General features: G+C 45.3%; 1 protein-coding gene across 1 annotated transcript; it reads left to right on the top strand.

The window, feature by feature from the left end:
- The first annotated feature begins 2,544 nt into the window (after positions 1–2,544).
- LOC118510753 (guanine nucleotide-binding protein subunit alpha homolog) lies at positions 2,545–23,296 on the top strand. Its single transcript, XM_036052998.1, has 6 exons — positions 2,545–3,159; positions 11,185–11,323; positions 11,391–11,599; positions 19,207–19,338; positions 19,417–19,556; positions 19,641–23,296. The coding sequence occupies exons 1-6, from the start codon at positions 2,974–2,976 to the stop codon at positions 19,996–19,998; spliced, it is 1,164 nt and encodes a 387-aa protein (XP_035908891.1). The 5' UTR covers positions 2,545–2,973; the 3' UTR covers positions 19,999–23,296.
- Positions 23,297–23,314: the final 18 nt, after the last annotated feature.

Below are 23,314 nucleotides of genomic sequence, written 5' to 3'. Positions count from 1 at the left end.
CGTTCATTGACCGATACCAGTCAACCCGTTTGATAATTCCTATTCGAAAACAGCTCCAAAAGAACAACCCCTCCATACGAGAATGTTAATGTCCATTTTATCTGTAACACATCTAGAGTTCTTGCTAATAGTCTTGTTATCATAAACAACCTTACATTTTCATCGCACTGTAACTCGCTCCACACGCTTTCGAGGAATTCAACCTCCCGAAAGAGGTCCAAACTGTTGCTCCAAATGAGTGAAAAGCAAAACATGATGGCGGCGGCGCCTACTACGCTCAGTTTGACCAACCGACGCATCTCTTCCAGGTCGGTTTTCTTTTGCATACGCAAACACTTTTTTCCCTGTCAAGGCCGTTGTTACCGTAGCAACGCGACCATAAAGATGAACCACCAGGGGTTTTGAGGTGGTTTTCTTTTGCTTACTTGAGCGTGAAATCGGTCGACCGTACCACGTGCGTCTGTCCTTGGCCAAAGTTCCCAACTGCTCAGTAGACGATTGTTTATTTTTTTTCGGTCGCCTCTTCTCTGGGCTCTCCCGGAACATGGGTTTTGTTGATGGCGCCTACTTGGAGGAAAAGAGTTGCAAGAGATCACATCTTCTTGGTTGTTGCAAAACACATGTTGCAAAAATAATTTTAAATTAAAAAAAATCCGTTTGAAGTTAAGCCATTTGCATTCGACAACTGCAATAAAACTGAGCGCGTGAGGCGTAATGGTTAAGGTCATGTTACTTCAGCTACTAATTCCTTATAAGACTTGAAGGTTTTTTTTCGGGACTTTGTTTAATTGCTTTTAAACTGCACTCCTAAGCTCATAAGACTTGATTAGATGACAGATCTTTAAAGTTGGTGTCGTTTCTTTTTCGTTTTTCAATTACGATAAAGAATCCGTACAAAGTCATCAGGCGAGAGAGTTGGCCATTGGACATTTAATTTGAACTGATCGTCACATCCTCACTCACAAAATATTCTGGACGCTTGCTTCCAGGGTACTCGTCCGTCCTACGTGTGTCCGCGATAACGTCTTGACCGCTTTTGATTAGCGGATGTTTGCTTTATTGGACAATTATGCACAAAGTCGCACCAACACGCGGCCACCATCACAGCCAACAAACCGTGCCAAATTGATTCATTCAGGCTGAGAGGGCTACTCGCATACGCTTTTAAAACGTGACAATTGGGACAGAATGGACTGTTGTGTGGCGTTCCCTAACGTCTACCTACTGACCAGATTTCCGACACGGTCGACGCCTTTCTAACGCCAGCAGCCGCCGAACGAAAACCCAAATCTTCTAAATCCCACCCATAAATCCTGAGTTCTGTTGGTTGGTTGAGCCTGACCCAAAACCGCCGTCCCGAAGAACAACAAATCTTCAGTCGGCTTAAAGGCGGCCATGCAAATCTAACCTGGCGTTGGTGCATTCGGCGGCATATCTCACAAAGGGGTTTTTATGGGAGTACCTGTGGAACGTTGCAGGGTGCCAGTGCTCAGGGAAAGAAAGCAAGCAAAAAAACGCACCAAAATTGCAATTGAACCGAAAGCAATTTTCGGTTAAAAAGTATTCAAGTACTTCGGTGGGGAAAACCCCGACTCCGTTCGGTTCTGTTCTGCATCCGGTACTGCATCGGGGTATACAAACCCGGGGGGGAAAGGACAATAAAGGCATAAAAGCATAAAAGGCGCTTACAGTTCTTTCGTGTAGGGTCTTGGGGTGTTGGTTGTCTTCCGTTCCGCAGCAGGTACGTACGTACGGTTTGTTGCAAAATAGAAGGAGATAGCGATGGGAGAGTTTTGGAACATTAGCAGCAAATTTGTATAAAAATGGTAATTTCGAGTTTTTATAATGACAAATTTGTTTTACAATTTTCCAATAAATTTAATTTTTAAACTCAAACTAGTTATAAATTTACTTTGATTACTCCTAAAGTAAAACATTAAAAGGATTCAAGTGTAACAAAATAAAAGCAAACTATTTGTTGATGTTATTTACCAGCACAAAACACTTGTTCCGTAATTGTTTGCAAAAGAATTCAAACAAGAGGGTAGAAAAAAAGCAACAAAGAACGTAGTGTTCCGCGCGCAACTTCAAAAACATCGCAACGGATTTGTTTGCATCCGGATTGGATGGGTTGCACACTGTGTGTGTTTGCTTGCAATCGTGGTGTTTGTGTCACAATTCTTGTTAAAAATAGCTTTAAAATTTAGGTCATATTACCTGGTTTGAACTAAGTTTACCAAACATATTCAGAAATAGGTCGAATGAAATTATTTTAATATTTTAATTTGAATTTGACAATTAGAAACCAGTTCGAGGCATACAATTGCATCAATCTGATGTTTATTTGATATTCATCTTAATTTGAAAAGATTTTACATCAATTTTAAAGTTTATTTTTCTCAAAATGTTAGTAAAAACAACTAAAATCTAAACCAATCCACTCTCAGCTTTTTTTCGATTAATTTCGCCCAGTGTGCACGGTGCGATGTTTTCGATTTCCCCCTTGCGGAACAGATCGTTCCCGGCGTAGCACACCACCACGGCACCCATCACTAGTTTGCATCGTTCGCTCACGGGAGTTGGGTGCGTCGCGTACGCGGTCTGCCATTTTTTCGCGAAAAATACGTGTTTTCCGGCATTTTCCAAACGGACGCGAGTGTACGGTCGATCGGTGACACCAGTGGAAACGCTTTTCCGACCGTTCGGGCACACCGATACCCCTAGCCGGACCATGTGAAAAGCCGTGAAAGTCGTTTCTGGGCGAGTGGAAAAGTGCGTGCGTCACACAACATCGACACCAGCACCACCACCACACCACTACCGCCTGGTCGGGCTTTGTTTCGGTGGATGTGTGCGTGCGTGCCGCGTGCGTGTGTGTGTGTTTATCTGTCACTCCTGCTGCGCGGCATCGGAGCACCGGAGCGCGCGTGTGTGTTTGTGGGTGCGGATGTGTGTGCGTGATGAGATTTAAAGATGGCGGCATCGAATAACAGGCGGAGAGAAAGCACTTTATCAAAATTATCATGCACGCGGTGTTGCGGCGATCTGTTCGGGTACCTGCTCCGGCTCCGTGTCAGCCCGGAAGAGCTCGAGCAGCGCTATAAATCGCGCGAAATCGACAAATTTCTCGAGAAAGATAAACATGCGTTCCGGCGACAGGTACGGGCGGGATCACTAGGATGTGTGTGTATGTGGGTGCGCAACCCAGAGTGTGTGTGTGAGAGAGAGAGAGAGGGAAGGAGAAGGGGCAAGGGTGCGCGGTGCGGGTTTTGTTTGTTTGTTCCTTAAATTAACCTCCACCGGTTCTAATCCTAATCCAACCTCCGATGCCGGGTTAATTTATTGTTCCGCGAGAGTTGGAATGTGCTGAGGGTTTCCCTGACGGTGGGGAAAATACAGCGAGAGAAAGAAAAAGTGGATGAAAAAATAATCACAGTCTCCTAGGATGATGATGACGCCTGGGGTGCGCTACTAGAATCAGCTGATTGATGCGTATTGTTGTTATTGTTGTGCAACTGTGATGGAAATCCAAGCTGTGTGTGTATGTGTGCGTGTGTGTGCATGTGCTGTTTGGTATAAGGCACGCTACGTGGCCAATGTTGCTGATTGTTGTTTTTGGGCACAGCAAGTGATTCACATTCAGCAGTGGTGGGATGACGTCGTTACTACTACATCCGTGTTTGTATGATCGTGTGATCGTGTTGTGATCGAAAGGATACAACGACGAATGATCATTACGTCGTGTGTGATGCTGTGAAACGTGAATATTCCTGTTCGATGTAGCATCCGCATCGCGAGCTTTCGAGAAGTAAAAGCGTCAGCGTCGATTAATGATGCCCAGCAATTTGCTATGGAATGGTGCCCTCTCTTGTGTGTGTGTGTGCATGTGTAGGAGACCTTGCCTGTGCCTACACTACCAGCAAAATGCGATTCAACCACCCATATCACACACTGTTGCTAATTTCAACCACACGGCAGCGCTAAGCAACCGCCCGTACACAGCACAGTAGGCGTATGCAAAAAAGCGCAACATCCAGCCAGCTCGACTCACCGAATGTCGCCTCCGGTTTGGGGTTGGGGTTGAATGTTTTCATTACACAAAAGGCCCCGGACCGAGACGCCAACCCCCTTCCACCCTTTTTCAAGGAGGAGAGTGAAGGACAACCTACACATACAGACACGAAAAAGAAGCATAAGAAGAAGGAAGAAATTTGGTTCCGATATTCCCGAGAGCTTCAGCAGACCCCTACAGAAACGATCGACTTTTCATTGGAAAAAAATACAGGAGGAAAATGTTTATTTTTTCCCCTATCGTGCACACTCTGATTTTGATTATTTTTTTTAAATTTCATGCTCTCTGCGTATCCGTGGACGACCTCATCTACTGTGTGAGGGTGGCCGGTTGAAAATGGGGATTAAATTGTACTCACCCACTCCCAAAACACGCACGGCGCACGAGAAAAACAGAACAAATGTGTGTGGAACACACACACACACAGACACCCGCATACCAAGAATCCGGTGTGTTGATAAACAAACCAAAACATGTGGACAAGATCAGGCTGCAGGGGCCTGGTTGGTTGCCGTTTGCGCTCGAAGCATAAATGTGGAGGAAAAATCCCAATCCCCGATAATATTTGTCCCGCTGTCGTATGCTGTGTGGTGGTCAGCTTGCTATTTTTAAATCACGACCCACTGGCAAGGTGGAAAACAACCCGATATTTGTGTGTGTTTTCTTCTCGTTGTAGAATTACGGTGGGCAGAAATTTGCTTTGCGAAAATACCGATCATTGGATAATGGAGTGAAAAGCTTCCACAATTTTCCACAATACTCTTCCCTGGGGGGAGAATCATCGGGAGGTGGAAGAGGGATGATCACGCGCGTCTTCAAGTTTCTTTCCTCATGCGACGATCGATCAGGTTTCATCCTCAAAACGACCTTGCCACCATCCCCCTTTGCCTTCCCAGCACTCCCTGTTGTGTGCTGTGCCCTTTTTCCAACAAGACGATTTCCGTTTTGATGCGGTCAACTTTCGCCGCGCTCACCAAACCACAACGGACGGACACTCTATCTGGGGTTGGGATTTTTTTTTTTTACATTCCCACCTGGTAGATGCTTTCTCTCGAACGAGACGTCATCTTTCATTTCTTTTTTTTTTAGCGGAAACTGTTCCACGACGTGACAGCAGGCACGGTCGATCGTTTGGTAATGATTTTTCCCTCCAAAGAACATGCCTCTTCGCCATGTGGGTCCAATACAATTATTACCGGCTTGTGCTCGTCGTGCGTCAAAATTAACGCACCAAATGTACATTACATTAAGAGTTCTGCATGTGTGCTACCCTATCCTACCTACCATCCGCCATTCGGTTAGGAAAACATTGTCTCAAGCAAAATGGTAAAATAATCAATATCGAGTGTGAGTAAAGCCGTTGTTTGCATATGAACATCCTGCATCCGGTTTCGGGGGTTTTTCTTTTTTTATTTTGCTAAGCGAGGCGAAAGAATGATGATGTATCTGGTGGTCTGGTCGGTAAAAAGGGGAAATGTTTTACGGTACTGTTTTTCTTATCGATTTTTCACGCTGTTGTACACATTTTCTTCGATACATGAGAGTAGTTTTTCATTCTCCTGTTAGCGCGTGTTGTGCTGCTGTCATGTCGAAATTATTCTATTTTCTTGTTGGTTCGTTTCGTTCGTTTTGAAAATATTGGGCCGAGTGATGGGTTTTTTTTTTGGGAATGCAATTCGTTGTGGCGGCGGACCTGATCTGAGGGTGTATTTGGAAGAGGCGTCATTTACTGGTACGCAGGCCTGATTATCCAACTACAAGTAAACTATGAAGAGCAAGCCATAAATGGCAGACCACAATAAAATAGGAAAATGGTATATGTCCTACACGAGCTGCTTGAGTAATATTATGCAAGGCTCACGATTCGTATAAATTGCAATTAGTAACTTCATACCAAACAGTAGCACTAGTAGAGAGTGTGGCGAAATAACTCTTGAAATGTACAACCTGCGAGTGACAGTCTTGATTTTTGCTTGTTATATACTGTACCTTGAATTATCCCATATTATATTTAACGTAACGGACATATTCATCGAATTCTTCTTCTTCCTTGGCACTTCCACCTTAAAAGGTCTCGGCCTGCCACTTCTGGCTTTCCGCGACTTAGATTTACCCTCAGCAAAGTAGTCAGCCCCGAGTACGTGGAGGCGGTCTGGATGGGATTTCAACCCCTGTCCTGCCGTGTGAAGACCGCCACCGCTGTCGCCTCGGCCACCGGACCGACCCGTCAAGTTCAGATTATCCAAAACATTGTTGGCTAAAACCCTGACTTTCCCGCCGAAGACGATAGACAATTTGATCTGTTTCAGAAAGCACATTGGAACAATTTTTCCTTAACCGAGCCAGTACGTTTCTTATTGCTTTAATACCAAGTCCTTTGGTTTTAGGTCAATATATGCCAGAACCATAGATTTGTCTTGATGTAAATATGTCTTGACCTTGACTTTGTTGGTCTCAAAATAATTGCAGTAAGATCTTAATATCAAGTTCGTACAGACATGCACTCCAACAATATATGTCCTTGCCTTCTCTCTTATATCTTGAGACCTCTGCCCATGATGTGCTGAGCTCTGAGACCCAAGGGTCACATACCTCTTCGTGTTGTATTTTGTAATTACTAAAAATCCCTGCATATCGGCAAGTTCGTAGCCAGTTAAGTCAAATAAGTCTCGATCCATGAAGTATGTTTAATCAGCAACTTGAGATGTTCCTCCTGAATAATTGTTCGCGATAAAGTTCTTATTTAGCGATGCTTCCACTTAACACTTTCATACTGCCCAAAATCTGACGACCTCTAGTCTAAAGCTTTTCCTTCCTCTTAGTGTTAGGCCGCCTTCTTGCGATCTTCTTGCTTCCTTGATAACAATGAGAGTATTTCAAAGGTTCAAAGGTTTGGCTTTTTCAAGCATTCACGGAGAGCCGCAAAATATTCAAAGTCTTTGCTTGAGTAAGATTGCTTGGCTTTGCTGGGTACAGCTGGTACAAATCAACTGATTCCTGCAGTTCAATATTGACTATACATGAAAGACTTAAAAAAATAATTGTCAAAAAAGTGCATTTAATTATGGTAGAGTTATTTTTCTGGCCGAAATACTCCTTTGCGAGGATGAGCCCAATTTCAATCGTCCAAGGCCACATACTATCAATGAAACGAGGTGATCTTTTCTGCGCCTTTGGTGGCTCCCGGAAGCTGGACGACATTTAACAATCCTCGACATGGAGCTCATCTTCAAGCAGAGCACAAAATCCGCTACGCCTCTAAGGCAGATTATAGATGTCCTTATCAACAACCAAAAAAGACAACAAAATTCAAGATAACCTTTACTGCTCTGGGGAAGGGAAGCTTGGAAGTGTGTTGAAACGTAATCAAAAACTCTTTCCCACCATCCACAAAAAAAAAAGAACGCACACTCTGCTCCATGATCTTTCGATAGCATTTAAATAAAACAAACATTCCGGGGAGGGAAAACGAGAAAAAAATAACTCGACCACAACCAAACTTGCGCACTGTTTGACATTGACCCATGGCGAATGGAAGGTGTCAGAGCCAGCACTCTGACGCTGTCCGTCCACGGCATCGCCGAATTCGTCCGATAAAGATCGATTCCAGAGTCTAAACGCTGACAACCTCTTTTCGCTTCCCGTGTTGAATGGTGAGCCGGGCGCACTTGTTGTCCGCGAGAGGGTGATGTTGTTGCCCACTATCGGCAGCTTGTAAACAATGTTAATTGGACAAATGAATTACACATTGGCGAGCGCGCGTGCCCTCGCAATACTCTGTATGTTGGTGCTGATGGGTGCTCGATTCGATTGAGCCTGTCTTGCTACTCGCAACTTGGAGGGGCAAAAGGGAAAGTACTGACGTACAAAGTGTGATGCAAACCAGCGGCCGTTTTAGATGCATTTGTCACATCGATCCTGCCCTTCACTACTCGGGCATGAAACAGTCCGACCGAACGAAGACAAAGCGCGCATATGGAAAGTACCGGATCGTTTCGATTATCATCGAATGGCGTGTTTTTTTTCCCCTACTGCCGCTCTTTGTCTGGTAGAAAGGAAATTCAATTTCCAGCCAACATCATCATCGCAGCTGCTCCCGCCTGCTACTGAAAGGCAGGGAGGGCGTCACGCGGATTATAATCTGCTCTCTGACGCGTGATCTTTGTGTTTGCGGGGTCTAAAGTTCCGGGAGAGAGAGAAGTGAAAGCGATTAGCACCAGCAAGCAGGGCCCTGAAGGTCACTCCCGCTACTGGTGTTGCTGTGAGGAGTGAATATCTGATTTATTGCTATTGATTCATGCGCGCGATTCGCGATTCGCCTGCGGTACGTTAAGGAAGAATCGGTACGGAGGCACACGTGTCGTCACGATCATCCTTCTCGCGATCGATTGTTGTCTCGGCGCTAAAAAAGCGCTACTTGTGTTTGGTGACTGCTTGTGACCCAGAAAGGAGACACCCTTTGGCACCGATCTCGTGGCGACGACATCTCGTGATCGCACACATCAGATCAAGCGAGGGATAGAGAAAGAGAGAGAGAGCGAGAGCGCGCGCAGGCCGAAGATTCCCAACGTTCTTGGCGTTTCGAGAGCGTCTTTACGAAGCGCCAGTCGCGACTTGCCGAGTTGATGTGATGAGTAGAGCGAGTCGCCGTCATTCGTCGATCGGCATCGCTGCCGTGGAATGTAGCTCGCTGCTGTGCAGAATGTCGCTGTCGCTGCATCGGTGTGTACTTAAAGGGCCTAGGCCTAGGAGCGTTTAGCGAAAATATTTATGTTTTGTTTTCACCTTTTGCTACCGCTGATTGTCATCGCAGTAGCCGGTCGCTACTGTGGATCCCTGTGGTGCAGCCTCATCTCCGACCAGCATTTCTTCCTGGTACGTTGATCGGTTGAGCGGCGTATTTGATTTTGTTCGGCCCAAGAGGATGTTGGAGTAAAATAAAAAAAACTGCAGCCACAGTACATCATGCCCTAGAGTTTGTGTTTGTTTTCTATTCTCGAAGCGTTTGTTTACTTGTAGCGTAGTAGTAGCACGCAACGGGCGGCCACAGTCACGGTGGCGTCTAGGCAATCTGATGCTATCCGTTGTTTATTGCTGTCCGATTTAAAGCATTCCGGTTGATAAGCCTGTGATGAATCTCTCCACGGTAGATTTTTGTTTCCTTATATGCGTTTCTCCTGCGATTCCTTTTTTTAGAGTAAAATGAATGCATACGGAGAGGACGGATCGGCCAACCGGGACGACGATCATTGAGGAGTGTAGATGCTAATGGACTGTTTCACGATCCCATGTCTTAAGGAAAGCCTTTCGTGATTCCGAGACTGTTGGCGCGGTCAAAAGTGGGTTAACGAAGGCCATCCCAACACCGTGTCTCGGGTGATGGTGTGGTTGTGGGGTCCAGCATAAAAGCATTCTTGTAGCATATTTTTGTCTTTAGCTCACACACATTCCCGGCGATCTCTCTCTCTCTCTCTCTCTCTTTCGTTCGCGACACGATCTAATAGCATCACTTTCACTTGTGCAAGATCGCAAGCCAAGATAGATCACCTTCGTGTCCAACCGGCGTTTGCCTGGAGGCTCCCTCCGTGCGGGTGTAAAAGTGATAAAAGCTTCAATTTAAATGTACAAGATCGCGTCTCATTAGAGGTGTGTGTTTGTGTGTGTGCGCCCTGCGGGCCAACTCCATCTCCATCTCCACGTTTTCCTAACGGAATCGGCGATATGGTCAGATTTATGGTGCAACAATCTGCCTGCTGGTGTAACGAATTGTAGCTAATTGAAAAATCTGATTACCCTTTCACATGTGTGGTGGCGCTGCGTAGTAGCACCGCTGAGTGTTTGAATTGAATTATGGCACGTGTGAGTTTGTCCGTCGGTGCGGGGCTAATTCGTTCAACGCTCTAATCAATTTACCTATGCCGCTCTAAGAGGCGCGGGAGCGACACTTAGGTTGGTCAACTTATCAGGCACGTTTGCGGTCTTGGCTTACCTTGATACCGCTCGCGGTCAGACGCCGTCGCCTGTCAATTCAATATCTCGGGCTCTCTGGAGGACGCATCAACGCCCTCACACGATCGCAATTTGGTCTACGATGCCTTGTGTGTCGATGTGGAAGAGGTAGAAAGATTTTACGAGGCGGGTCGTCCGGTAGCATTCTCATGATATGCCTCAGTGTTGTACACCGAATTGAGGTGTGGATAAGCGAATAATATACAAGAGCCCAGCTTAGCAGGTGAAGATTTGGACGGCATCTAAGTCGTGTGAATCTGTATTCGATTCGATATCCAATGCCTCAATAATCTCCAATTCTCGTTCGACCGTTTGATTAGCTGCTGCTCGGATGACCTTCTCTAGCTCGAGGCTGAAGATCATATCGACAAGCCCAAGGAAGCAAGGAAGTTGCTGCTCTGTCATACTAACCAAGATTTTCTGCATGTTGTAGAACTGGTCATTAGTTGACTCTCCGTTGCGGAATCCACACTGAAAAAGTCCTCAAATAACTCTTCTTCTCGAATAGGACAAGCAAGTTGCTCAAACCATTGCCAATCGTTGCTGCTTTTATTGAATTACAATTTATTTATTGGATACAAAGGTGTGAGAAATATTCATACTACAATCTCATTACATATGTAAAACTTAATGAGAGGTATGATGGAACAGGTTGCACATCGTGTTAAAAGACACCGATATGATTGTACCTGTCAAGGCAAAGCCCTAAAACCCAGTTCCATCCGCTCGGTGGAAAAAAAGATTTACACCCTTTACCTTGTACCCTTGCTGTACCCTGGTAAGAAAGGGGTTTGTGTGCTATAATCCGTTTACAATATTGCACGCCATCCGCCATAAAGTCCCCCGACCCGGGGTCCTCGCAATCTCTTTTACGTAATAATGTGCGAAAGATGCAACAGAAGGCCCGATCGCGTCTTGTAGCTTATCTTTGTACCCTTTCGGGTGTGGACCGCAATAGAAGTTTATGAGGGACCGAACCCCGAAGCAGCACCATTCCGTCCGCGCCCTGCTCCTTTCTACCTGCGACTGTGATGGGCAATGATGAACGAAGGGAATATGGTGATGAAATGTTAAACACAATTTACCTCTCTCACGCTGAACAGGTTAAGTTACTGTTGCTGGGCGCAGGCGAATCCGGTAAATCGACGTTTCTCAAGCAGATGCGAATCATCCACGGGATCAACTTCGAGCCCGAACTAATTAGAGAATACCAACATGTGATCTACCAAAACATAGTCAAAGGTAAGGAGTTCAGAAGCAAAGCGAAGGCTTGATTTGATTGTTAATTGCTCCCCGTTTCTCCACCCAGGCATGCAAGTGTTGTGTGACGCTAGAGATAAGCTAGATATACCCTGGGAGCACCCGACATCGCAGCTGGCCGCGAACGAAGCGGTCATGTTTCACAGCGGCTGCCTGCTGGACGCCGAACAGTTCCACCAGTACGTTCCGATCATCAACATCCTGTGGACGGATGGCGCCATCCGGAAGGCGTACGATCGGCGAAGGGAGTTCCAAATTGTAAGTCGTCCTCGAAATTGTCCTTATAGCTTTACCGCTGTCTACGGACAAAGAATCCACCAGCCTTGCAAGGCGTGCAGAACGAAAAGAAAGTCACGTACTGTTTTGTGTATGTGTGTGTTGATCGATTTGAAATGGATAATTACTGCCTGTGTGGATCTGCGTGTCTTTGAAGCATTGTCAACATGCTTAAGATTCATGTACGATCGTCACATGCGCGGGCAACAAAAAAAACACAAACTCAGGGAATCATATGTTTGCAACAGAGCTCGCGTGCGCGTTTTGTTGCTAAAAAAAAGCGTAGCGACGGCACACATATGCTGTTGAGTGATGCATGGGGAAAAACACACACATTGTTTGCAAACCGTCTCCCGTCTGCGCGCGTACACACTCGAGGATCAACGTTGGAAGATGGCCGATCAGAGTCGCGCCGTCCCAGGCACGTACGAAAACGATGACGCTGAACACAAGCGCGATCTTGATCTTGAGCGAGGGAAAGAGAAGGAGAGACGCAGCACAACGCCTTTTTGTAACCTTCTTGACAAAATGGGAAACATGCCCGTTGATCGGGTACATTAAGTGGGTTCCCCAAAGTAGCTCCCACCTCGAAATTCGCACCAGAAGCACCGATTCGCGAATACGGGCAAAAGGTTAAGCAGTTGTAAAAATGACATTTTATTAGTGGTGTCCAATTTTATGACTCCCGCTGCTTCGTCTAACGGAACGCGTAACGTGAAGGTCGTACGGTCTATGGCGCGTCTCCATAGGGAGAAGGACGAGAACGATTGCCAGCCAGCAATTAAAGGCACGATGAGCCGGAGTTAACTACAACACAACACTGCTGGATGGACGGCTGGAATTAAGCTACCACTCCAATGGGGCTGTATCGAATGACTAGACAGGGAGATCATCTCCGGCAGTACAGCTCACATGTATATGATAGAAGTATCAACACATCAAACCTCAACATCAAGCACTCAATCGTCGACACAGCGTCGCGCATCGATTAGTAGCCAATATAATAGGCAAGGTCGAGCTTGGATCCGTTCCCACGAAAACCTGTTGCCTGAACCTAGGGGTGAAGCTTATTAATTTGCGTTAAATCGACCCCAAGAGAGATTCAAGAGTGGGCATGCGTGCGTGTGTGCGCGCGGGGTATAATAATATTTGGCATCATTTCTCTTGCTTCATTGGATTAACTCCAAACAAACGCACGTCCAGCCTGCTAATCGTCAGCCGCGAGCAGAAATTCGCAAACAGCCAACGACCGCTATGCTCCTCCTGTCTTGCTGATTCGAACCAGCTGGCCCAAACCGGTGTTGTTGCTGTTTGCCGGTGTTTTAGTAAACCGGTCGAACGCATTTCGAGTGTTGTGGTTCGAGAGCAGCTTCGTTTTCGCAACTTTCTTTTGCTTGTACGCGAGACCAAATCCCCCGTATAGTGGAGGCATTCCGCGCATGTGATTCGCCATAACTCACATGATTATGTTTTACTTTTTTTCTATCTCTCTCGCTCGATCAAGCTACCCGCAGGCTTGATCGTCAAACGGTCGCTTCCTCCGAACATTGTCTTCTGCGAAGAGGGAAGAAAAGGTTTCTGCTCCAATCGACGCTTCTAGCGATAACCACCACAAGCTGATGATGATGGAGAAAAAACTCACCGGATGGGCCTTGACCTAGAAAGCGATCGGATAGATTTTTTTTTCTGCCCCCTTTCCTTGCTCTCCCGAGTCTGGAATCAAATTGTTTGCCTGTGTCAGCTGCTGCCCCGTGGCCAAATAGCCAACCGCGGTCGAGACACGGTCCACCACCGGTCGCGATTGAGGTTGATTATTTGAAAGTGAAGCGCGCTGTGAAGAGTGCGAAAACCCTCGCCCCGACCGATCGTTCACTGTGTTGTGTGATTTATGTGACGAAAGATTTCCTTTCGGGATGCTGCGCTTTCACGAGAGCTATCGGGGATGGATGGATGGATGGAATAAAATCATCTTTCCACACTACCCGGGGGAGAGTTACTATTATAGAGCCCTAGCGGGAAGTGCAAATCGGCAGGTCTCGATATATTTGCAACAATATTTACACCCAGAAGTTGTTATCCCGCTTTTGCATGCAAAGAGAAAAGAAGCAAAATGGCAATGTTGCGCGTTTCTTCACTTTTTCTCCTGTATGTAGCGATCAGGGTACGATAGATAAATAAATATCCTCAATTGCAAGCGCACTAATTAAATGAAAATTGTGCGCGTACTCACATCGCAGCGAGTGCAGACGCGAGGTCAGGTGTACTCTGAGGACAGTCTGGTTTTTCTCGATCGATCGATCGAGTCGGTTCAATCGATCAGCAGCCAGCCTTCGACAATCCAAAGACGGTTGGTTCGGGCCTGGAACGATCGGTAAGGGGGCGGTGTAAATATGTGCAATGTATCACAAACACTGCATTTGCACACACATATTATAAGCCTAGAGCTGGTGGTAGATGATGCTGTTGCTGCTGTGTTGTGTGTGTGTCATTGCGATTGGATGGGCGCAACCGAACACCACACCTCCTCTCGGTCGACGCACATGGATCGTTAGCAGAGCCGGTAATGGGGCAGCGTGTTTCATAGCGTAATCTTCATTGCCGTTAACGCACAGTGGGACAGCGCAGAACAAACGATTTCAATTTCGTAAAAATCAATTAAAAAAATCAGTAAAACTGTTAATAGCAAATTTAACCTGTTTCATAAGCATTCAAACAAATATGGGAGATTTTAAATATTTTTCATGCGATGGAAACATGGAACATGATCCTCCTATCTGACCTTACCATCCTTTAATAGCTTTGTATGGAAGCCTTTAGCGGAGGACCTTTTCCAAACATTCTGTACTCAAGTCAGAGAAAGGCAATTAATTGTGCTGGAAAGATGATCAAAATACCAAGTAATTGCGGGAAGGTCGATCAAGACAAGGAGGCAATATTTTTGTCGATTGTCTGATTTAACCAAATTTAGATTCAAATAGTAATATTTAATTGTCTTAGGTTCATCGTAGTTCGAAAGATTAGTCTATAAATTATTAATTTAAATTTATAAATATTTATTTAAAATTTCTAAACACGTCCCGTGGTGTAGACATTAATATAATTTCAAACATTTTTCTTTGCCATTATGTGTCTTAAAAAGCTTTTTGATTTTTATTTGACGATAGCAACACTATTGAAAAAATAATAAAAAGCTCACAAACCCTGTTTAAAGAAGTTGCTTAGATGTTGAGAATAGTGTTTAAACCTTTTTCGAGAAGCAATTGTGAAACCAATCCTTGTATTGTTTGTTGCCCGATCAGTTTAAGAAGAATTTAGAAAATCATGTAAGGTAGTGGCAAAATGCAAGTCGGAATAGGTTTTGCTAAGCTTAATATTATATATTTAGAACTCTATAAGATATTAGAAAATTTCCTTCATCGTTTATTATTTATTTATTAATTATTACGGACTGATGCCGTATTGTAAAGGCCTTCATCGTTTATTGATAAATTTAATATTTTATTAGCTCACATTTAGCTCTCGGCAAATCCTTTCTATCGGTACCAAATATTGAGGAAAATCATTCATAAAATAAATTTAAACAAACGATTTGGCCAAGTATTTGGTAACGAATCAGCCATGGCTTCATTAGCAAGCACTAACTATCCGGATATTTGGTATAAATATACCAAGTGAATCATCGAACGGTCGAATAATTTTTAATTATTTATATTAAATACTAACACATCAAAACCCGCCTTCACAATGTCCACTCCTTGTCCCACTGTGCAAACGATGTCGTCGGTCGTCACAATGCGGCAGTGGGTTAAAGGATTTTAATTTTAATTTCAAAATAGACACTGATTGTTTGCTTGCTTACTTAAACCCAAGTGGAAAATGATCGTGGGCGATCGGTCGGTCGAGTCGAGTCGGTGTGGTGTATGTGTTTTTCTATCATAATGCAAAATAAACTCGAGCACCACATTCTCACGCTCGCCCAGCGTCGGCAGCCATTGAGTGATGTGTTTTAAGCATTTTAAAAAATGATAAACACATAACTTACTAATCTCGAACGGTTGTGAAACTCTCCTCTCGCCCATTTATTATTGATTTGATATGGCAGTGCAGGAAAGCAAAATAAATAACGCAAACCAAGCCAAACCTAACCGAGCTCTGGTGGTTTGGCTGCAAATAAATGCGAACATTTAGTTAGCATGAAGTGTCGACATCTGGCCGTACGCAAGCTGACGTCGTGAAAGGCTGCTTTTCGAACGTCTGGGTGCAATTGATATCGCGTACCCCGCACCGGTCTGCAATCGATCGAGCAGCAGCTCCCCCCCATTAACGGATTATTCGCGTCCGCGATGTAATGCGTGTATTTAATTTCAATTTTAATTAAATTTATGACAACCACACCGTACTCGTAGCTCGCCTAGGATTCCGGCACGGCAGCATAAGGACGAAGAAGGAGAACACAAACGTCGCCACAAAGGGTCTTCAACGGTGGCGAATGGAATGTATGAATGAATTCGAAACGAGCAGCCCATTTACCGAGAGGATTAAGATTTTATGTAACTTGTCGATCGCTCGGAGCTGCTCGTTTTGCTGCTGGTGGTCTGGAGACAACTCCAAAGGCGCGAAAGGGAACGTCAAATTGGCACATGAAGCTGCGTTGGAATCAAACGACGCCCCAAAGACGGCTGGCTGGCTGACGAGCCCGCACCGTATGTTGATGGTAATAAACCACCCTGCGACATATTACGGTAGGACGGTAGGGTATGTATTAGCGTTGATCTGCGAGACAGCTGTATGGTGGGCTAGGTGGGCTTATGCGCGCCTCCACGCTTTTCAATCGCGTGAACCATATTGGAATGGTAAAATGTTAGCCCCAACACATTCTGCAAGCGTGTGCTTCAAAACGGACGGGCGACGGATGTGTGTTGCGTGGTCCCTACTAGTATCCGCGTGCAACGCGGTGCGGTGCCCTCGCTGCTCGATCTTTGGAGACCGATGTGGGAGAACAAGAATCCGGTAGATTGATGTTGGTGGCAATTACACCCCGCGGATTCTCACCTCACCTTTGCTCTGCAGCACGGGACTCTAAGCGCATTACTGCCAGTTTAGAGCAACCATTGCGAGCTGACTGATGAGAGCTAAACGGCGTATAAATTGACTGTTTAGTGGAACTAGTTTCATTAGCGATGCTGGCGAATGCTCTGCAGGAAACAGGTGGGCACATATGGCACTAGCGAGAAATGGAACTGTATTGAGAGGAACGTATGGGGGGGCGGGGAGCGTGTTTGTGTGATGGATTATTGGAAATGAAGGGAAAGGGAAAAGTATATCGTCCTGCGCACATTCTCTAATGGTGGGTAGCGCTTAAACCGCCATTAAAATTGTTTGTGGAGCTTTGAAGTTTAAAATTCCTAGTTCGTTCGTTTGGGTTCTTATACTGCAATTTGGATTACTTTTTTATATCCAACTCATTTTGTTGAGTAGGTCACTTCAGTGTCTTGAATTCCTCAATAATTGGGAGTTGCCGAGTGATTCCTTGAAGACAACAAAAGTGGGACTAATAAGTAAGGGTCCCAAGTCTAGAGGATGAGTGCTTGAAGGCTTCGCCCAAGATGAGGTTCAACTTTATCGGTATACATACAGCTCCTGTAGAAAAATTGTTAGGCGATCCTTTCATGTTTAAAAGATGCTGAGATTCTAGGCAAGTGTTCAACATTTTACCGTACCTACTGCACGAGGTCCTCAGCTGTTCTCGTCTTCAACTTTTTTGGGTTACTCGGAGCATATGTTCCTTGATATATGTGTAATATCATCCATCTTAATTCCATGTGATAATTAAGAGATATGCTTTGGCCTATCGAACCCTTTAATAACTTGACTTGTAGCAAAGAGTCCTTTAAGTCGTTCATTAGGCGATATCCAATCGAAGTTGTTTTTTTTTTTTGGGGGGAATCGCCAACGTCATCCGTCCACTAATAGTTCAATTTTGAAGACTTCCAGGAATGGCAATCCAAGACTTCGCCAGTTCGAAGTGCCAAAAGGGAAGGTGATCATCAATTTTTACTCCATTCGGGGTTAAGCGGCTCATAGGACAAAACTCTTCTCTAATCTCACCAAATTGCCTTTCTCAGCCACAACACTTAATAATCTCAGAATAGGTTTTAAGGGTTTTCGACCCTGGTCGACTAAGTGGGCATCAATTGACTCGTCCTCAAACTTTTTTTTGAATGCTTGGACGTGGAACACTTTCCTCGTGTTCGCCGCTTGCTGCATTCAACGCTGAATAGCGCTCTTAATAGCTTTCCATTGCAAATCTCCGCCTCGGTTACCAACGTTTCTGGCGTTTGAAAACTACCCAAAAACACCCCTGTTAAAACGGCTCGAACTCGATTCATTTTCCGTATTAGATCCGATTAACGTTACCGTTGATAATCTCAAGCTTGCAGGGGTGGAAAAAAAGGAAAACATTTTCCACCATTTCAATTATCCCTTTCCCCTTCTCGGTGTATGTAAATTCGAAATTGGAACGTAAAATGTCCATACGTCCGGAGAAGGTGTCTCGAAAAGTGGTCCAGATTATCGGTATGGGTTGGGATTTTAATAATAAAGGTCCCAAATGGTTCCAGTACACGGACACACCATCACGAGGTTTAGTAGAAACTGCAACAAACCGGCCAAATGTACTTACCCGCACCCACCCCTTCGTTGGCACGAACAGGTCGAGACACTATCGAAGGCGAGAGTGTTATTCAAATTATAATATTTCCGATGCCTTTCTATCGATAAGAGCGGACCGCGAACCGACGGACGAAGAGTTGTTTCGGCGGAGGAGGCGGTAAGGCGGAGGATGGAGGTCCAAGAAACAAGTACACAACCGGCGGGGTCTGGTCTTTTGGCGGGACACACATCTACACCAAGCGTCGTATGGGAAGGGCGCGTTCGATATGTTGGCCTGCTGAATGTAGGGCAATGTTCTTGGCAGTGCGGGCCCCAGTGCAGATTGTTTGCATAAGATTAGCCACCGCCAGAACGCGCGCCGTACGGCGTGTGGTGTAACTGGACGGTGAACGGAGTTCATTATACGATTGGTCCCCCGGTCGCTCGTTCTCGGCCGTGTCGCTCGAGGTGAAGACGGAAAGTGATCGAAGCGAGAACTGCTGCTGGCTGGCCCCTTACGACCCGTCCTTAATTGGGCGATTATATTTACGTTAAGCTATTGGAGCGCCAGGACGTATGAGGGGAGGGGAGGTAGAGTGGGCGTGAGGTTGTTACAGTACTACGATCGATTACAAGCTCCAGGATATTACGCGTTGATAACATACATGGGCCGGATCGGTGGTAGAGGTGACATCGGCGCTGGTCTCTTCATACGGCAGGACTGAGGTGCGAATCCCATCCGGACCGTTTTCCTCCTAGTAAGAACTGACTATCCAGCTACGTGGTACCATTTAGTCTAGTAAGCCAGAGAAGAGGTCGTTAGGCCAAGAAAGAAGGAGAACATGTACTGCGAGCGCATTGGATTCTTTATTCGTGGTTCAGTTCCTGAAAAACACTTTACTACCCAGTTCTAATCAAACGTCTTTTCCTTCTTGCAGAGTGATTCTGTTAGTTATTTCCTAGATGAATTAGACCGAATATCGAGGTTAGATTACATACCCACCCATCGTGATATTTTGCACTGTCGCAAAGCAACTAAAGGTGTATTTGAGTTTACGATAAGGATACAGGTAAGCGTGGTAAGCGACCATTTCCACCAAACTTCCTCATTTAACACCTCTCTCTGCTTGGCTCTCTCACGTTTTTAGAACATTCCATTCGTGTTCGTTGACGTCGGAGGACAGCGGACACAGCGCCAAAAATGGACCAAATGCTTCGACTGCTCCGTCACGTCGATCCTGTTTCTCGTATCGACCTCCGAGTTCGATCAGGTGTTGGCCGAGGATAGGTAGCAGCAGCAGCAGCAGCAGCAACTTGCCCCGCTGTAAGCGACGATCCTTTCATCACACTTCTCCGCTTGTGCTCGTTTCAGGAAAACGAATCGCTTGGAAGAGTCGCGCAACATCTTCGACACGATCGTGAACAATACCACCTTCCAGGGTATTTCGATCATACTGTTCCTCAACAAGACGGACCTGCTGCAGCAGAAGGTGAAAAATCCGGACACGGACATCCGCTGGTACTATCCCCAGTTCACCGGCAACCCGCACTCGATCCTGGACGTGCAGAACTTTATCCTGCAGATGTTTATGAACGTGCGGAAAAACACCAAAACGCCCATCTACCATCACTTCACGAACGCGGTCGACACGCAAAACATTCAGGTCGTGTTTAGCTCGGTAAAGGACACGATCCTGCACCGCAACCTGTCCGCACTGATGCTGCAGTAGCGAGGGTTGTCCCGTTTTTTTTTCACCCTCTTTTCCCACCTTCTTCCGTTCTTCTTCGCTTCGTTTCATCGCCGTTTTTTTGTTTGTTTGCCATAAAGAACAAAGGGGGAGGGAAAGTGGCTCTTGTAATTGTTATGCTTAATGGGGGGCGAATTGTAGATAGAGGTTGAATATGGGGGGAGGGGGGGGGGGGGTGTGGTTGCGAAGCTTTGTCGGTATCTCCTAGTGTCGAGAGATATGGTCATCCATCTCGTCGTACGGTGGTGTGGCACTGCGTGGTGAAAGAATGGTTTGAATGAATGAATAACTTAATATTAAAACCAACTTTTGAATTTAAAAGCTGAATTAATAGACATCTCTCGAAGGACAAGAAGCTCATTGCGTACAGATTTTACCTCTGTTTCGCGTGTGAAACGTAACACACCCCAAAATCGCTCTCTGTTTCCCAACCACCTTAGTGAATCTCCTCATTCTTTCACCCGACATTCATCGCGACGGGATTGGAAAACGGGCAAACGAGCAGCCCGAACGGAACAAAAATTACATGAACAAAAGGATGCACAATTTACACCAAAAAACCAAAAACTAATTTTAATCTTAAAAGAAACAAAAACACACACACACACACACACACATGTTCATAATACCTATGCATCTTGATATGGAGCGGCTAGGACCAGCAATAATAAGGGAAGAAGCGGACAATATGAATCTAATCGAAACAAACGGATTACATGTCGAGAGCGTGAGGAGAGAAGGGAAGCCTAATCGCACACACGACACGGTGGGGGGTCTGTGTCCGGGGTCTAGCGTATCCGCGAAAGGGGGGGGGGGGGAAGAATCGTGTTCGAAGGAAAACTCCTGGTGCGGGAATTCGAGAAGCAGTGTGAAATAGTACAATATGCGCCCACCTAATTCATCGCCCTTTTATATCAACTGAACCTGTTTTTCTTTGTATTGCAGGGTTTCTCAGGTCAGCATGGTAACAATATATATATATGGTTGGGATTTTACGGAGTTAAAAATCTGTTTTTCCATGTTGAGAGGGGTTAACGAGGTTGAATTACATATACTATGACCGACCGACGCCTCTTAGGCTGTTGACATGTAGTGTTACCATGTTGAACTGGCCCAAGAAACCCTGTACCTGCTGCTCTTATATTAGTCATACATTATTGCCATATCTCTCTCGCTCCCGTTTGCAGAAGACGCGTGTGAGAGAAACGTTTGCCGGTTTTTGTTTTAAGCGTTCTTAGAACAATTTGTTCACTATTTTGTTACTGTAATTTGGTATTCTTGTGTTCGTTCATCGTATTAGTTGGTGAACTGGTGCCATAAGAGCGAGTGAGTGTGTGTTTCATCATCATCATTATCGGCACGGACATTGATTTCATTTTCTCGAATACCAGTCCAGGGGGGGCTTGGGAACAACGGTTGGGTCACGATAATATTCCCTTCAGGATATTCGCTGGACATTATGGCTCCCTCTCTCTCGCTCACCGGGCGATACATTTTTGAAGAAAGACAAATCATTAGAGTGTAGCTAGCTATAATGCGCGTTAAGGGGCGATATGCCGCTTGTAAATAGTAAACCCCTCTCCTCCTGCTCCATTTTCCCTTCTCGTCTCCTTCCCCCACTTATATACATTATGCTGGTTCATCAGAACAGGCTTCGCAAGGGGAGCCATGTCAAACCGGCCAATATTCGATGAGTAAAAGCATTTATCCGGCATCGGTGCGGATGCGATGTGAAGCGCCATGCGAAGAAAAAACGCCGGAAGAAGAAATGGTGCGGAATATTAGTCGCGATCGCACGTGGCGGAAGATTTAGGAAGCTTCTGAGGTAAGTGAAGCACTCACTCAGCTAGCGCAGCTATAGCCTTTCCTTCTCTCAGAATCACACATACACACAATCTCTTACGATATAATATAATCGAAACATCCGTCAATACCTAGAAACAAACCTACCGAACAGCATTATAAACAGCATTCCTTCTTCAGCAGCAGAACGCGCTCTAGCAAATACCAAAATGGCCGAACCAATTGATTGAGCAATTTGGGTGGATGTAGGCGATTAGAATAGGCCATCAAGCCAATGTAGAAGCGAAGTTAGGAAAACACATATAAAGAAGCACAATATAAAAAACGGCAGCAACAACAAGAAAACAACGCAAAAGACTTACAAGAACAAAGTTCTACAACGGGGTAAACGCAATACACCGTCACGAAAGAGGGGGGGGGGGGGGGGGGGGGGGTTGTTTTAACCTGCCCAACCCAGGAGAAATGCCCTTTTTGGCTAATTTCTCGGAGCAGCGTTTCGGATCATTTACACAATATTAGAGCGAATTAGGACGAACGAAACACAATTTTAGCGGGGTTCGCAATTTTTGGAGCATTTTCGGTGTGCGTTTTTTATAACACTCTCGCTGGTTTTGATACAAAAATTCGCTTTTGCGAACGATGTGTTTGTGTGGGTGTGGGAGAACAAACAAAAAGTCGTCTTTAGGTGGAACGTATTCGGAAGTTCAGCTGCTCCCCAAAACTGCCCTGCAATCGGTCCCTTGTGTGTGTAGTATTTATGTGTGGTGTATTTGTTTTCGTTCTTGTTTCGTAAATCTTACAATTATTGCTGTAGATGCATTATGATTTATCCACAGGTCCCCCCCCCCCCCCCCCCCCCATTCTCTTCTTCCTCTCCCTTTCCTTTTTGTGGCAACATACATGTATGAATATTTGTACGTATATTTGTATGTATTAGTGTGTAAGAGCAATGCTATACGCGAAGGTTAAAAGGAAGAAACGCACACACACATACGCGCGCACGAAAAAAAACCGGCAGGATATAAGTTGTTGTTCGATGTTACTTTATGGAGATTTTATTTGTATATTGGAATTGGAATTGGTAGCCGCCGCCCGGGTCGCTCCAAACGCGCCAGAAAGGAAGCCTGAACAAACAAACAAAAAAGATCGTTTTTTGTTTTGTATTTTTGTTATTCATTTTGTTCGCCTTTTCGTAAGGATCCCGTAATGCTTAAGACAGCGGCGGCTCTCTTGTACAAGTGCGAGCGTACTAGGAAGTTTCCTGATAACGTAAAAAAAGGATGTAATGTGCGCGTGTGTGTGTGGAATGTTAATTGGAACACGCGGGTGTGTGGTAATAAGAATTGGTGAGAACAACAAAAAACCATCCCACAAACCCACCCACACACGTACATAAGTTATACGGTCATATTATACAACATTTGTTCGTTCGATGGTAAAACGAAATGAAATTAAATAATAAAAGAAAAAGCATCAATGAAGGCTAATAATAATA

This window comes from Anopheles stephensi, chromosome 3 (assembly GCF_013141755.1).
Source record: "Anopheles stephensi strain Indian chromosome 3, UCI_ANSTEP_V1.0, whole genome shotgun sequence".
In the NCBI taxonomy this organism is placed as follows: domain Eukaryota; kingdom Metazoa; phylum Arthropoda; class Insecta; order Diptera; family Culicidae; genus Anopheles; species Anopheles stephensi.
Note: the sequence above shows the minus strand (reverse complement) of the source record. Positions and strands in the feature narration are given on the sequence as shown.

Bases quoted from the DNA above. Each gene is read 5' to 3' on its own strand.
- LOC118510753 (XM_036052998.1), top strand. From the start codon at position 2,974: ATGGCGGCATCGAATAACAGGCGGAGAGAAAGCACTTTATCAAAATTA. The intron at 11,324-11,390 runs GTAAGGAGTTCA...TTCTCCACCCAG, and splicing joins CTACCAAAACATAGTCAAAG to GCATGCAAGTGTTGTGTGAC. The intron at 11,600-19,206 runs GTAAGTCGTCCT...TCCTTCTTGCAG, and splicing joins GGCGAAGGGAGTTCCAAATT to AGTGATTCTGTTAGTTATTT.